The sequence below is a fragment of the Sus scrofa genome, chromosome 9, assembly GCF_054392235.1.
Source record: "Sus scrofa isolate SSC_HxYL_T2T_F1_AM1 chromosome 9, Sscrofa_HxYL_maternal_Yorkshire_Landrace_v2.0, whole genome shotgun sequence".
NCBI classification, from domain to species: domain Eukaryota; kingdom Metazoa; phylum Chordata; class Mammalia; order Artiodactyla; family Suidae; genus Sus; species Sus scrofa.
Window position 1 is genome coordinate 121316046 of NC_139391.1, and position 13021 is coordinate 121329066.

Sequence of the window (13021 nt, forward strand, 5' to 3'; positions counted from 1 at the left end):
CTGCCAATCTATCTCATCTCTACTGTGTATTCTGCCTTCTCTCTTATAACTCTGGATCAGATGTCCATATTGTTATGGTCAACTTCCTATTTGTATACTAGATTTTTAATCCATTTTGCCTTCTTGATGACATTCTAGGAGTCTTTCTGCTACCATACTCACTCTTGAGGTTATCTCTTCCAGTTTCTTGACTTTAAACATATGTATAAATGGATGGCTTACAGATTTTTCTCTCCCTCCTGAGGTCTCCTTTAAACTCCTAATTCAGACATCTCATAACTTCAGATCTTCAGTTGGTGTCTCAAAAAATTAATATGCTCAAAACTCAAACTCTAGTTTCCCCATCTCATCCAAAAGCTGTCCCTCCTATAGTCTCCCCTGATGTTATGAATTTGTAACTTGATCCTTCCAGTTACTCAGGCTGAAAACTTAGAGTCATCTGATACTCCTTTCACTCTCACTGCACATTAAATTTATTAGGAAATCATATCGGTTCTACTTGCAACTATGGAAAGAAAGATAAAACTCTAGAGGAAAGGGATAAAGAAAAATACATGAATAGACATAGGAGAAAATGTATGTAAAAGAAAAAGAATTAGATGAAAAAAATAAAAGAAGTGAAATTATAACTGGGAGAAAGAACCGGAGCAAAAACTTCAGGTGGAACCACTGGTATTTTGTTTTGTTAAAAAGTAAAGTTGCTCATAAAATTGCTCTTAAATTTTCTTATATTGAATTTATCATTTTTTGCTATTGTTTGGTTCAACTCCACCTATATTTGCTTTGTGTCTGTGAAGGAGAAAATGGGCCCTTGTTATTAACCAGCATTAGCTATAGGAGGAAAATATTATTTTCTTTATATTTCTTGATTTTTTTCTTTTAAAGGCCATACTTGTGACATATGGAAGTTCCCAAGCTAGGGGTTGAATTTGAGCTGCAACTGTAGGTCTACACTACAGCCATAGCAACACCTGATCTGAGCCACATCCTGCAGCAGTGCTGGATCCTTAACCCACTGAGTGAGGCCAGGGATTGAACCCATATCCTCACAGATACTATGTCGACTTCTTAACCTGCTGAGCCACAATGGGAATTCCTGATGTTTTTTTGATTGTGTTTACAGACATATTCAACTGTAATAATATTTGTAGTTTGGCTTTTGATTATTTTGATGCATATAGTTGGTATATCCAAAAGCCCAAATGTATCACTACCCAAATTTCCTGTATTATTCCTATTGAATAATAAAGCAAAAATAATTGATTTACTAAAATTTTTATCAGTGTTTAACCCAAGCATTAGATTTTGAAAAACAATTTGATTGTTGTAATGATTTTTAATATTATATTTTTTTCTGAGTATAGCTAAGTTCTCATTTTTTTAAATTAATTTATTTATTTTTATTTATTTTTTGTCTTTTTGCCATTTCTTGGGCCTCTCCCGCGGCATATGGAGGTTCCCAGGCTAGGGGTCTAATCGGAGCCATAGCCACCAGCCTACGCCAGAGCCACAGCAATGCGGGATCCGAGCCGCGTCTGCCACCTACACCACAGCTCAGGGCAACGCCGGATCGTTAACCCACTGAGCAAGGCCAGGGATCGAACCCGCAACCTCATGGTTCCTAGTCGGATTCGTTAACCACTGCGCCACCACGGGAACTCCAAGTTCTCATTTTTTATTTGAAGAGAGTTAGTAAAAGTATTCATATTTGACTTATAGTTTAACATTTAAAATTTTGATCCATTATTAATGTGGGAGTTAATGGGAATGTTATTGCCCAACAATGGTATGAAGGTTGTATATTCTTGAAGCTTATTGGCTGATAATTTTTTTTAAATGTACCTAAAATTACTATCTTTTTTTTTATAGCTTTCTTGTAGGTTAAATTTTCTGCATTGGTAGCAGATCTAAGACAGTGCTAAGCATCTGTTTTGAATTATTTTTTTCATAGTATTAGCCTTAGTGCTCTAGAAATCTTTGGGAAAAAAAAATTCCCACCTGGTGAATGAAAAGAAAGGAATAACCAGTTTTTACATCTCTTTTGCTGATGAATATAAATCCTAATGGCGAGACTTATTCTTCCTATTACTTAAGGCACTGAAGCTAGTAGAGTGACGTTTTTAAGGTCAACAGCTATGGAGTCCCCTCGTCTGGGTTTGAATCCTGGCTGTGCAGTGGCCTTGGCCAAATTATTTAACTTCTCTGTGCTTCAGTTTCCAGTTTGTAAACTGTGAGTAAAGCTTACTTAAGAATGTTGGAAGGGGGGGGGGGAACTGTAACTGCAATGTATACATCTAAGGATGACCTGACCCCCTTGCTGTACAGTGGGAAAATAATAAAAAAAAAAAAAGAATGTTGGAAGGATCCTACACCATGACCAAGCAGGATTCCTCCCAGGTTCACAAGAATAGTTCATCATAAGCAAATCAATCAACGTCATACACCACATTAACAAAAGAAAGGTCAAAAACCTCATGATCATCTCAATAGATGCAGAAAAAGCATTTGAGGAGTTCCCGTCATGGTGCAGCAGAAAGGAATCCCACTAGGAACCATGAGGTTGTGGGTTCGATCCCTGGCCTTGCTCAGTGGGTTAAGGATCCAGCGTTGCTGTGAGCTTTGGTATAGGTCACAGACGTGGCTCTGATCTAGTGTTGCTGTGGCGTAGGCCAGCAGCTGTAGCTCCGATTTGACCCCTAGCCTGGGAATCTCCATATGCTACGGGTGTGGCCCTAAAAAGCCAAAAAAAAAAAAAAAAGAGAGAGAAAAGAAAGCATTTGACAAAGTCCAACATCCATTCATGATAAAAACTCTTACCAAAGTGGGTATAGAGAGAACATACCTTAACATAACAAAAGCCATTTATGACAAACCCATAGCAAATATTATACTCAATGGGGAAAAGCTGAAAGCCTTCCCACTAAAACCTGGAACAAGACTAGTATGCCCACTCTCACCACTTTTATTCAACATAGTATTGGCAGTCATAGCCACAGCATTCTGACAAACAAAAGAAATTAAAGGTATCCAAATTAGAAGAGGTAAAATTGTCACTGTATGCAGATGGCATCATACTATATGTAGAAAACCCTAAGGACTCCACACAAAAACTACTCGAACTGATCAACGAATTCAGAAAAGTAGCAGGATATAAGATCAACATTCAGAAATCGGTTGCATTTCTGTATACTAACAATGAAACATTAGAAAAGGAATATAAAAATACAATAACTTTTAAAATCCAAAAATAATAAATACCTGGGAATAAACCTGACCAAGGAGGTGAAAGACTTGTATGCTGAGAATTACAAAACATTAATCAAGGAAATTAAAGAGGATTCAAAGAAATGGAAAGATATTCCATGCTCCTGGATTGGAAGAATTAATATCGTTAAAATGGCCATACTACCCAAAGCAATCTACAGATTCAGTGCAATCCCTATCAAATTACCCATGACGTTTTTCACAGAACTAGAACAAACAATCCAAAACTTTATATGGAACCACGAAAGACCCAGAATTGCCAAAGCAATCCTGAGGAACAAAAACCAAGCAGGAGGCATAACTCTCCCAGACATCAGACAATATTACAGAGCCACAGTCATTAAGACAGTGTGATACTGGTAGCAAAACATATATACAGACCAATGGAACAGAATAGAGAATCCAGAAATAAACACAGACACCTGCAGTCAGTTAATCTTCAACAAAGGAGGCAAGAATATAAAATGGGAAAAAAGATAGTCTTTTCAGCAAATGGTACTGGGAAAACAGGACAGCCACATGTAAATCAATGAAACTAGAACACACTTTCACACCATGCACAAAAATAAACTCAAAATAGCTTAAATGCTTAAATGTAAGACAAGACACCATCAAATGCCTAGAAGAGAACATAGGCAAAGTGTTGTCTGACATCAACCGTACAAATGTTTCTTTAGGTCAATCTCCCAAGGCAATAGAAATAAGAGCAAAAATAAACCAATGGGACCTAATCAAACTGACAAGCTTTTGCACAGCAAAGGAAACCAAAAAGAAAACAAAAAGATAGCTTACAGAATGGGAGAAAATAGTTTCACATGATGCAACTGACAAGGGCTTGATCTCTAAAATACACAAACAGCTTATACAACTCAACAGCAAAAAACCCAACAACCAAACTGAAAAATGGGCAAAAGACCTGAATAGACATTTTTCCAAAGAAGATATACAGATGGCCAACAGGCACATGAAAAAAATGCTCAACATCACTAATTTTAGAAAAATGCAAATCAAAACCACAATGAGGTACCACCTCCCACCAGTCAGAATGGTTATCATTAATAAGTCCACAAATAACAAATGCTGGAGAAAAGGGACCCTCCTGCACTGTTGGTGGGAATGTAAATTGGTACAACCACTATGGAAAACAGTATGAAGGTTCCTCAGAAAAATAAATATAGAACTACCATATGACCTAGCAATCCCACTCTGGGCATATATATGGACAAAGCTTTCATTGAAAAAAGACACATGCACCCGTATATTCACTGCAGCACTATTCACAATAGCCAAGACATGGAAACAATGTAAATGTCCATCGACAGATCAATGGATTAGGAAGATGTGGTACACAATGGAATACTACTAGGCCATAAAAAGAACAATATAATGCCATTTACAGCAACAGGGATGGAACTAGAGACTCTCATACTAAGTGAAGTAAGTCAGAAAGAGAAAAACAACTACCATATGATATCACATATCTGGAATCTAATATACGACACAAATAACCTTTCCACAGAAAAGAAACTCATGGACTTGGAGAACCCACTTGTGGTTGCCAAGGGGCGGGGTGGGGGGGCAGGAGCAAGTGGGATGGACTGGGAATTTGGGGTTAATAGATGCCAACTATTGCATTTGGAGTGGATAAGCAATGGGATTCTGCTGTATAGCACAGGAAACTAAATCTAGTCACTTGTGATGGAACGTGATGGAGGAAAATGTGAGAAAAATAATATATATATGTACATATATATATATATATATATATATGCACACTGGGAAAAAAAAACGTTGGAAGGATAAAATTAGATACTACTTGTTAAGTGTTTGAAATAGTCACTGATGAAAATAAATGCTCGCTATTTAAATGGTGGTGTTTATTGCTACCACAATCATGTTTTTTTTCTAAGACTGTTACTGCTTTTTGACTGGTAACCAGAAATCAGAGTAGCCCACAGAATCAGAATAAACTATCCCTGTAGAAGGTAAAACCTTGGCTATGTTTAGAACCTATGTGTGTAAGCATGCGGTCTTTGCTTTGCAGTTATGAAATGCATGGATTTCTGTTACCATGATTTGGTTAAGTAACACCAGTTCCCACCACATGATTTGAATTTTTAGTTAACCGTAGTATATTAATTGTGAGTAATTGCAGGAAGTGTAGACTTTGCTGTTAGTTCTTCAGTCCAGTCACTACATAAATACGCAGTTGGTGACCTTCTTTCAAAGTCTTTTTATGATTGGTCATGGTGCATCTGTTTGTTTACAGATAGCAAGTGTGTTGTGTTGCCTCCTTGGTCTCTCAGTGATAAACTATGTAATAGTTTACAAAAATGGATAATTGAAAGAGTTAGCCGACAAAGATAAAACTGCAGCAAAGAAATGAGAAGTGATAATGCTGAAAGTGGAATTGCGTGTGATCTTAGAAGACTTAAAAATAGTGACAGCAAAATGAAGATAGGAGGAGACCTAGCTCTGCCTGAAGCTATAGTATGAACCATACTGAAAACTATAAAATATTAAAAACGTGAATATAAAAAAGTGATAGAGACACTTCAGCATCTTTCAGTTTAGATTTCACTAGGGCTAGAAAGCTGCTTATCATTTGAAATGGAGTATTTACTTCTATGTTGGATTGAAGACTGCAATAAAAAATAAAATTCCGGTTAGTTTTGTTAGCATCAAGTCATACTTTTGAAGTTAGTTGCCACATTGAAAGGAAATGATAATTCTAAGAGAGCTGGAGATCATGCAGTTTCTTTAGCTGAGTTTGGAAGAAATATGACATGAAAACATACAATTGAGAACATTCACACATCATGAGAGGAAGCAACAATGAGTCATATGCATGCAGGATGGCAAAGCTGTCACTGCACCATACAGATAACTTTGCAGGATTTGAATAGGACTTGTATGGAGTTATGGAAGAAATAGTTGACCATGGGAATGTTGACACTGCTATTATTCAGTAGACTCTGGATATGCAGCCACAGGAGCTTAAGGAGTATGAACATATTAGCATAAATAAGGCAAGTGGTTGTGATGAAAAGAATGAATGTCCCAGAGGAAGTGAGGACAGCAAAAACTTCATGTTAAAGGAACTCTTAGAGATATAGAAGTACAAAGGATAAAATACTGGAAGCTGATTCAAACTTAGAAAGGCGTATGACAGTTTGCCATGGCACAGAAAAAATGTTTATTCTGCATTGTAATTTATACAAGAAGAAAGCAAACACTATTTAAACTATGCTTAATAACTCTTTCCAAAGAAATAAAACATTTCAATTATAGGTTTTCTTTTTTGTCGTCTGTTTACTCCTTCTGTCATACTGTCGCTTTTCATTTTTAATAATAGAACCTTAGTCTAAGAGACTGTGTTCTTTAATTGATATTGGTCACTTCCCTGTCTCATTTCCTTTTCCTTTCCTCCTTTCTTAATTTTTATCCATAGTCTTCATGGGGATATGTAAAATTCTAATGACTACACGGACTAAAAGAAAAAGTAAAAGAAGATTTGTTTCTTATTATAGGACATTAACATATCTTTATTTTTTTCACTTATTTCCCATTAATTAAGCCTAAATAATTCAAGATATGTTAAGTTTTTGGTATTTGTATGGATGCTGACTTATTAAAAGCTGCTTAAAGACTCACTGGGCAGAATGGAAAGCCAAACTTAGTAATAGTGGAATCGTAATAATGACTTATAATTGGTAACTGCTCTGTAGTTTAACAGTGTATTTTCACTGTGACTTTTTCTATTTCAACTTTCCGTTAACATAGGGAACCTGTATGTTGGTAATATTTATGTTTCAGAAATGTGGAAAGTGAGACTTTGAAGTGTATGGCTTGCCCAGGATCACACAGAGAATTTATAATACTTTCTACTATTAGGCTAGGAAGGTGGCAGAGTATAATGCATAAAAGACTGTGTAGTTTTGGAGTCATGATCATGTCCTATAATAGCTATGTGGTTTGCACAAATCACTTCTACTTTTTTTTTTTTTTTTTTTTTAAGTCTTTCTCTCTTTTAGGCCTGCACCTGTGGCATATGGAGGTTCCCAGGCTAGGGGTCCAATCGGAGCTGTAGCCACCAACCTACTCCACAGCCACAGCAACATAGGATCCGAGCCGAGTCTGTGACCTACACCACAGCTCACAGCAATGCTGGATCCTTAACCCACTGAGTGAGGCCAGTGATTGAACCTGCATCCTCGTGGAGGCCAGTCAGATTCGTTAACCGCTGAGCCACAATGGGAACTCAACTTCTACTTTTTTGGAAACTAGTTTTATTATGGTGTTTTTTGGAGACTGTTTTGAAATGTAAATGTAACAATATAGTAATGTCTGACAAAACATTCAGTAATTAGCTGCCATAACTAATATAATTATTATTAATATCGTCATCATCATCTCATTCTCAGGAGGCTTGGTTTCAAGTTTTGGGTCAAGTTAGCTATTTGCTATATTATAAATAACATTCAATGCATCTACTCTGCTTCGTTAACATTCTGTACTTAAAGCTATCATAGAACTACCATAACAGCCTGTTTACTTGTTTTTCTCCCCTGCTAGACTGAGCTCCATGAGAAGCTAGTGTAATAGCAGTTTGTTTTCTACATTATTTATAGAGTTAATAAGGAGAGGTTGGATTCTTTGAACTCTCCAATGAAACACTTAATATTCGAATTAGGTGTTTGTGGTACTAATAATATCTATCTAATTAGTTATCTAAATAACTGACATGTAATTCCTAATAGACCTTGCTTGTCTCCATAGGAAACCTGATGTGCTTTAATGAAGCATAATTTTGGAAATGACTAATACAGCTTGATAGAAAAAAATTATGCGACTTAAGTACTGGAAGAACCCTTAGAGTTCATGTATTGTACCTCTCCTATCTTCTTGAGGAGGAAGCAGAGACCTAGGGGGTTAGGTGCTTTCTCTAAGGTCGCACTGTTGCTTAGTAGAAGGATTTTTTATTTACAACCCAGGAAAAGAGTAGTGTATCAAAGTTCATCAAAATAAGATGGTGCGTGTTGTCCTTTAAGGAAAGCCTAAATTTCTAAGGCTCCTTTCGCAGAGGAGTTTAGGATAGGAAGATTATTTGAAGAAAATTGTCCCCATTTTACCACTTACCTGTAAACGCTTAACAAACAAAATAAAACTTCAAACTTTCAAAAAGAGCAAAAGAAAGGTAGGGTGCATCCTAAACTCTTAGTATTTCTTGCACAGAGGGCTGAGATTAGAGAGAGAGAGGAGAAATTATTTTTTACTTATACACATTGGTATTCATTAATTTTTTTTACAATGAGTATATAATAGTTTTGTAACTTAAAAACCCTATAATATAGAAAACTGGTGTTTTTTGGTTCTTGTTTAGTTCATTTTTGGCTAGTCATTAAATTTTTTTCCTAGGTTCTTATGAAAAAAAATCCTGGCGTACGGAATTATTCAGTAAACATGCATATATCCTCTTCCTAGCTTCCACATTTAATATTTCTCTATATCTACTTTTTTTACCTATCTTTCCTTCCATCCCTCTATCCAAACAATAGTCCATCTTATTTTTTTGATGCGTTCCATAGTCAGTTGCAGCCATCAGTACACTTCACCCCTAAAGACTCCAGCATGCATATCATGAACCAAGTTCCTTATTAAACTTTATTTATTTATTTAGGCCACACCCCTGGCATTTGGAAGTTCCTGGGCCAGGGATTGAACCTGAGCCAAAGCAGTGACAACACCGAATCCTCAACTGCTAGGCCACCGGGGAACTTCCAACTCTTTATTTTTTTGTACTTCTGGGCCATTTGGTTTTCAGTGGCTCTTTTGCAAACAGCATGTAGTAGAATTTTGACTTTGGATCTAATCTAAGAGTATATCTTCTAAAGAGGAGTCTATCATCCCATCACATTGACTGTGATTATGGAATATCAGTTTTTAATTGTCTTCTTTTTTTTCTCCCTTTTCCTCTGTACCCCTGGCATATGGAAATTCCTGGGCCAAGGATCAAATCTGAGCCACAACTGCAGCCTTTGCCACAGCCAACTTCTGTCTTATTTCATGTCTTTCTTCGACATTTCCTCTTTTATGCTTTTACAATCTTTAGTCATTTATTCAAGTTTTCTTTGGTCTTTTCTCTTTGGTAAATGAATTTTACTCTTTTTTTCAACTAGTAGTTACCTTTGATTTAAACAGATATTGGGTCTATATTTCTCTGTTCACATCAAGAATAAGATAGCATCTGTTCCCTCTTCTCTTGTGAGATGAGGCCACTGAGCCTCCTTCACTTTCCTTGTCTGCTGAACCATTGCAAAGTTTTGTCCTGGGAGATCACAGACTCAGAGCATGTCAGGCTCTCATTTTGCAAAAGGGGGAATTTAAGACTTGGGGGTAGTGGGAAGACTTTCTCCTGAAAAGCCCAGGTTTCTGAATGGAAGAATCAGAGAACTGGCTTGAACACAGGGTGTTTAGTCCACCTCTATCTTTAGATTGGGCAGTACTCAAACAGCAGTTAATGCTCCCAGACAAAAAAAGGCCGCCCATTTAGGAGGACTAAATAAAATGGGATTTAAAAGCCTTCTAGGAAATCCTTCCACCTCTATAATAAGAATTTTTAACCTGCCAAATAATATACCTTCAAATATTTGAAGACTAGTCTTAAGTCTCCCCATAGTCTCCTTTTCTCAAAAATAAATAAATAAATAATTCCTTTAATCTTTAGAAAAAAATTAAACAAACAAACAAACAAACAAAAACCATGAGAGATGCAAACTGAAGCAAAGTATGTAGAGAATGTGAGACAAGTCTTCTGTCCTCCTTGACCTGACTTTTAAGTTTGGGGAAGTAAATTTTGTATCTGAGAAGGAATTAACTCTTTTATTCTTATAAAGAATTTAAGGCAAAATTAGTAGTAGTATAGTAAAGTGCTATATGATAACACTTAATTTGTATAAACTTTATTATAGGAATTCATAGAGAGTTCTTAGCAGTATATAGGAATCATATTAAAATTATGAATATCAGATTATAATTATTTCTATTTCAGTAGATTATATTTTGTTCACTGGTACAATAATATGTTTGGAAAGTTATCCTCAGAGCTTGTTGACTTTATCTTTGTTATATACTTGGTTGTTTTTGGATGCCTTATGCAAGGTATCCTCAAGTGTTCACAAGAAGTATATATTGTTTTACCACTGAAGTAATAAGCTTGTATTTGGATAGGACCAGTCACTTGTCTTGTTTATGGAAGAAAAAGCCATGACAAATAAACCTTTGGAAAACAAGAATCAGATTAAGTATTTGTTCAGCTGTCACTATTTTGAAATTTTAAAAACCTTATATCTAATTTGTTTACATTCTTTACTCCCTGTATAAAATGATCCATAGCTTATTTTTAAATTTTGGAAAACCACAATAAAAACACTCTATTCTGGTTAGTATGGGTGTGCATCGTTGGCAGAGGCACACTGCAGACTGACCAAATTGCCTTCAAGAACTATTTATTTAATAGCTATATGAATTTGAATAAATTAACTTTGCTGAACTTTATGTATTGTGTCTATAAAGAATAACTAACAGTAATATCTTAACAAATATAAAAAATTAGATTTAGCTGAATTTTAGAGCTTATGAAAATCCTTTACAGGTAAAGTGGTAGTGTCGATGGGATTCCTAAAACTTCCCTAGCATCAGGGAGCACAAAATAAAGTAGTTAATAGAATATAGTATGCTGGATAATATCTTCATTAATATAATAGCACTTTTAATAATGAGTTTATAGAACTTTTTGCTCAAACTGAGAATATAATATGAACAGGCTACTCATGAACATGACTGTTGAGGGCGAGGCTAATTGTTTCTATTAATCTGGCTTTGTGCAAAGAAAGAGTAGTGTCTTATTCTAATTTTTTTTTAATTTTCTTTTTAAAAAAACTTAATTTGGGTTAGCTCTTGACCTATATGTTTAGAATAATTCTAAGGCAAATCAAATCTTATTTTACCTAGATACTAATTCATATCTCTCTACTGTATTTTGTTTCAGTTAACAATTTGTGACTATTTTATTACGATTTCTGATCATTGATAATCTTTTACATACAAAATAAAGATCTGGGAATTTAGATGACCTATTTCTATGTAGTTTTATTATGCATCTTAATGAATTCTTATTTGTGATGTTTCTCTGAAAAATTAAAGATATTTGTAAGTACAGAACTCACATTGTATAGTTACTATGAAAAAACTTTTTTGCTCACTGGGCTTCTCTATATTCTTGATACCTTATTTCTCCTTTTCTTCCCCCCAATATTTTCAGATGTTTTGGAATGTTATTAAGCCCAGGTCGAAACGTGAAGAACAGTGACATGCATTTACTGGATATGGTAATGAAAATCTTAAGCACCTTAACCAAGTATAGATAATAGTTATTTTATATTTTTAAAATATTTTCTGTTTTGAAATTTCGTTACTTTGTCAAAATTCTTTCTAACTTTCAGCTGTAAGATAGTAGTAATATGGAATCCCAAACTTTAAATTACTTATCAGGGAGAGATTTAGGAATATTTCTATCAAAACAATCATATGCAAGTCGAAAGCAAATAAAAGGATAGTGTTATTAAAATGTCCATCTATTAATTTGTTTGATTTTTAGGAAGAATGTCTTTTCTTTGAACTACAAATAACAAGTACATGATTATAACAGGCACATCCAGAGTGAATATAGTGCCTTTCATTTATTTTAATACAATATTAATTTGGGTACCGTGATGGACGCTTTTGTTTTCTTTAAAGCATTTCCCTTTCTGAATTTTTCCTTCTTGATTACCTTTTATTAGCAAAGTGTATTTACTGTAGAAGTGGTATTTATTTAAGGAATGCCCTTGAATGTTAATACATATTTAAGAGTTGGTTTTGATGTAAAAATGGCAAGCAGTTTTAACTTTTAAACAGTAATACCTGCTAATATTGCAGTCATTGAAAACATTTACTTTGTGATTTAGAAATGTTATAAGAAATAGTTACCTTATAATAAGTATAAAGTTCTTTGCTTACTTAAGTGCGATTTCTATAAGTAGCACTACATGTTTTCTTCCTCGCAGCTGTATTCTGCAAATGTCAGTGAAATATCACCAATCATATCAACTTCTTCTTTGAATTATTTCATGGTAACATCACATTGATCCTCAAGTGGTCGTAGAATGGTTTATCCATCTTTTTAGAGAACCTAATTATGTGCCAAGCATTGTGTGAAGTGCTGGCATTATAGATATGGTAAAACATAATTCTCATCTGTGGGTTCATGGTCTTGTGATAGAAACAGATCTGTTAGGTATGTAATGACAACAGTGGGTTAAGTGCCCTCAGAGTTGGTACAGTGAGCCACAGAAATATGACAGGAAGTTCTGCATGGGTAGGTAAGGTAAGGACAGCCAGCTACACTGGATATGAAAACAATTTAGCTATTGGTTCATCTTTCTTCCATCCCTTTTTACAGCATATCAGTAATGCAAGTGGTTTTTACTTAAGGTGAGACATTTCATTTTGGAGCCCTGAAAATTCCATGAGGAGGTAGTTTAAGGAACCTTAAACATTTAAAAGCTCCTGGGTCCTAATTAGTAATGGCCTTTCAGAGTTTAAAGGATTAAGATGATTCACTAGCAGAGATTTTTCCATAAAACCTAAGACAGGTTATAGAATTGCTGACCTGGCATGAACTTCTGATCCCTCTTAGACTTAGTGCAGCCCTCCA

At 35.2% G+C, this 13021-nt stretch overlaps 1 protein-coding gene across 3 annotated transcripts in view; it reads left to right on the forward strand.

Moving 5' to 3' along the window:
- RABGAP1L (RAB GTPase activating protein 1 like) overlaps window positions 1-13021 on the forward strand; it is a 657995-nt gene that overhangs the window by 112844 nt on the left and 532130 nt on the right. For 2 of the 3 annotated variants that reach the window (NM_001444343.1, XM_013989628.3), the window contains 1 exon segment: window positions 11588-11654. The exons of the other annotated variant lie outside the window; for it this stretch is intronic. In NM_001444343.1, the coding sequence (NP_001431272.1) occupies window positions 11588-11654 (67 nt within the window). 3 annotated transcript variants of the gene reach the window in all.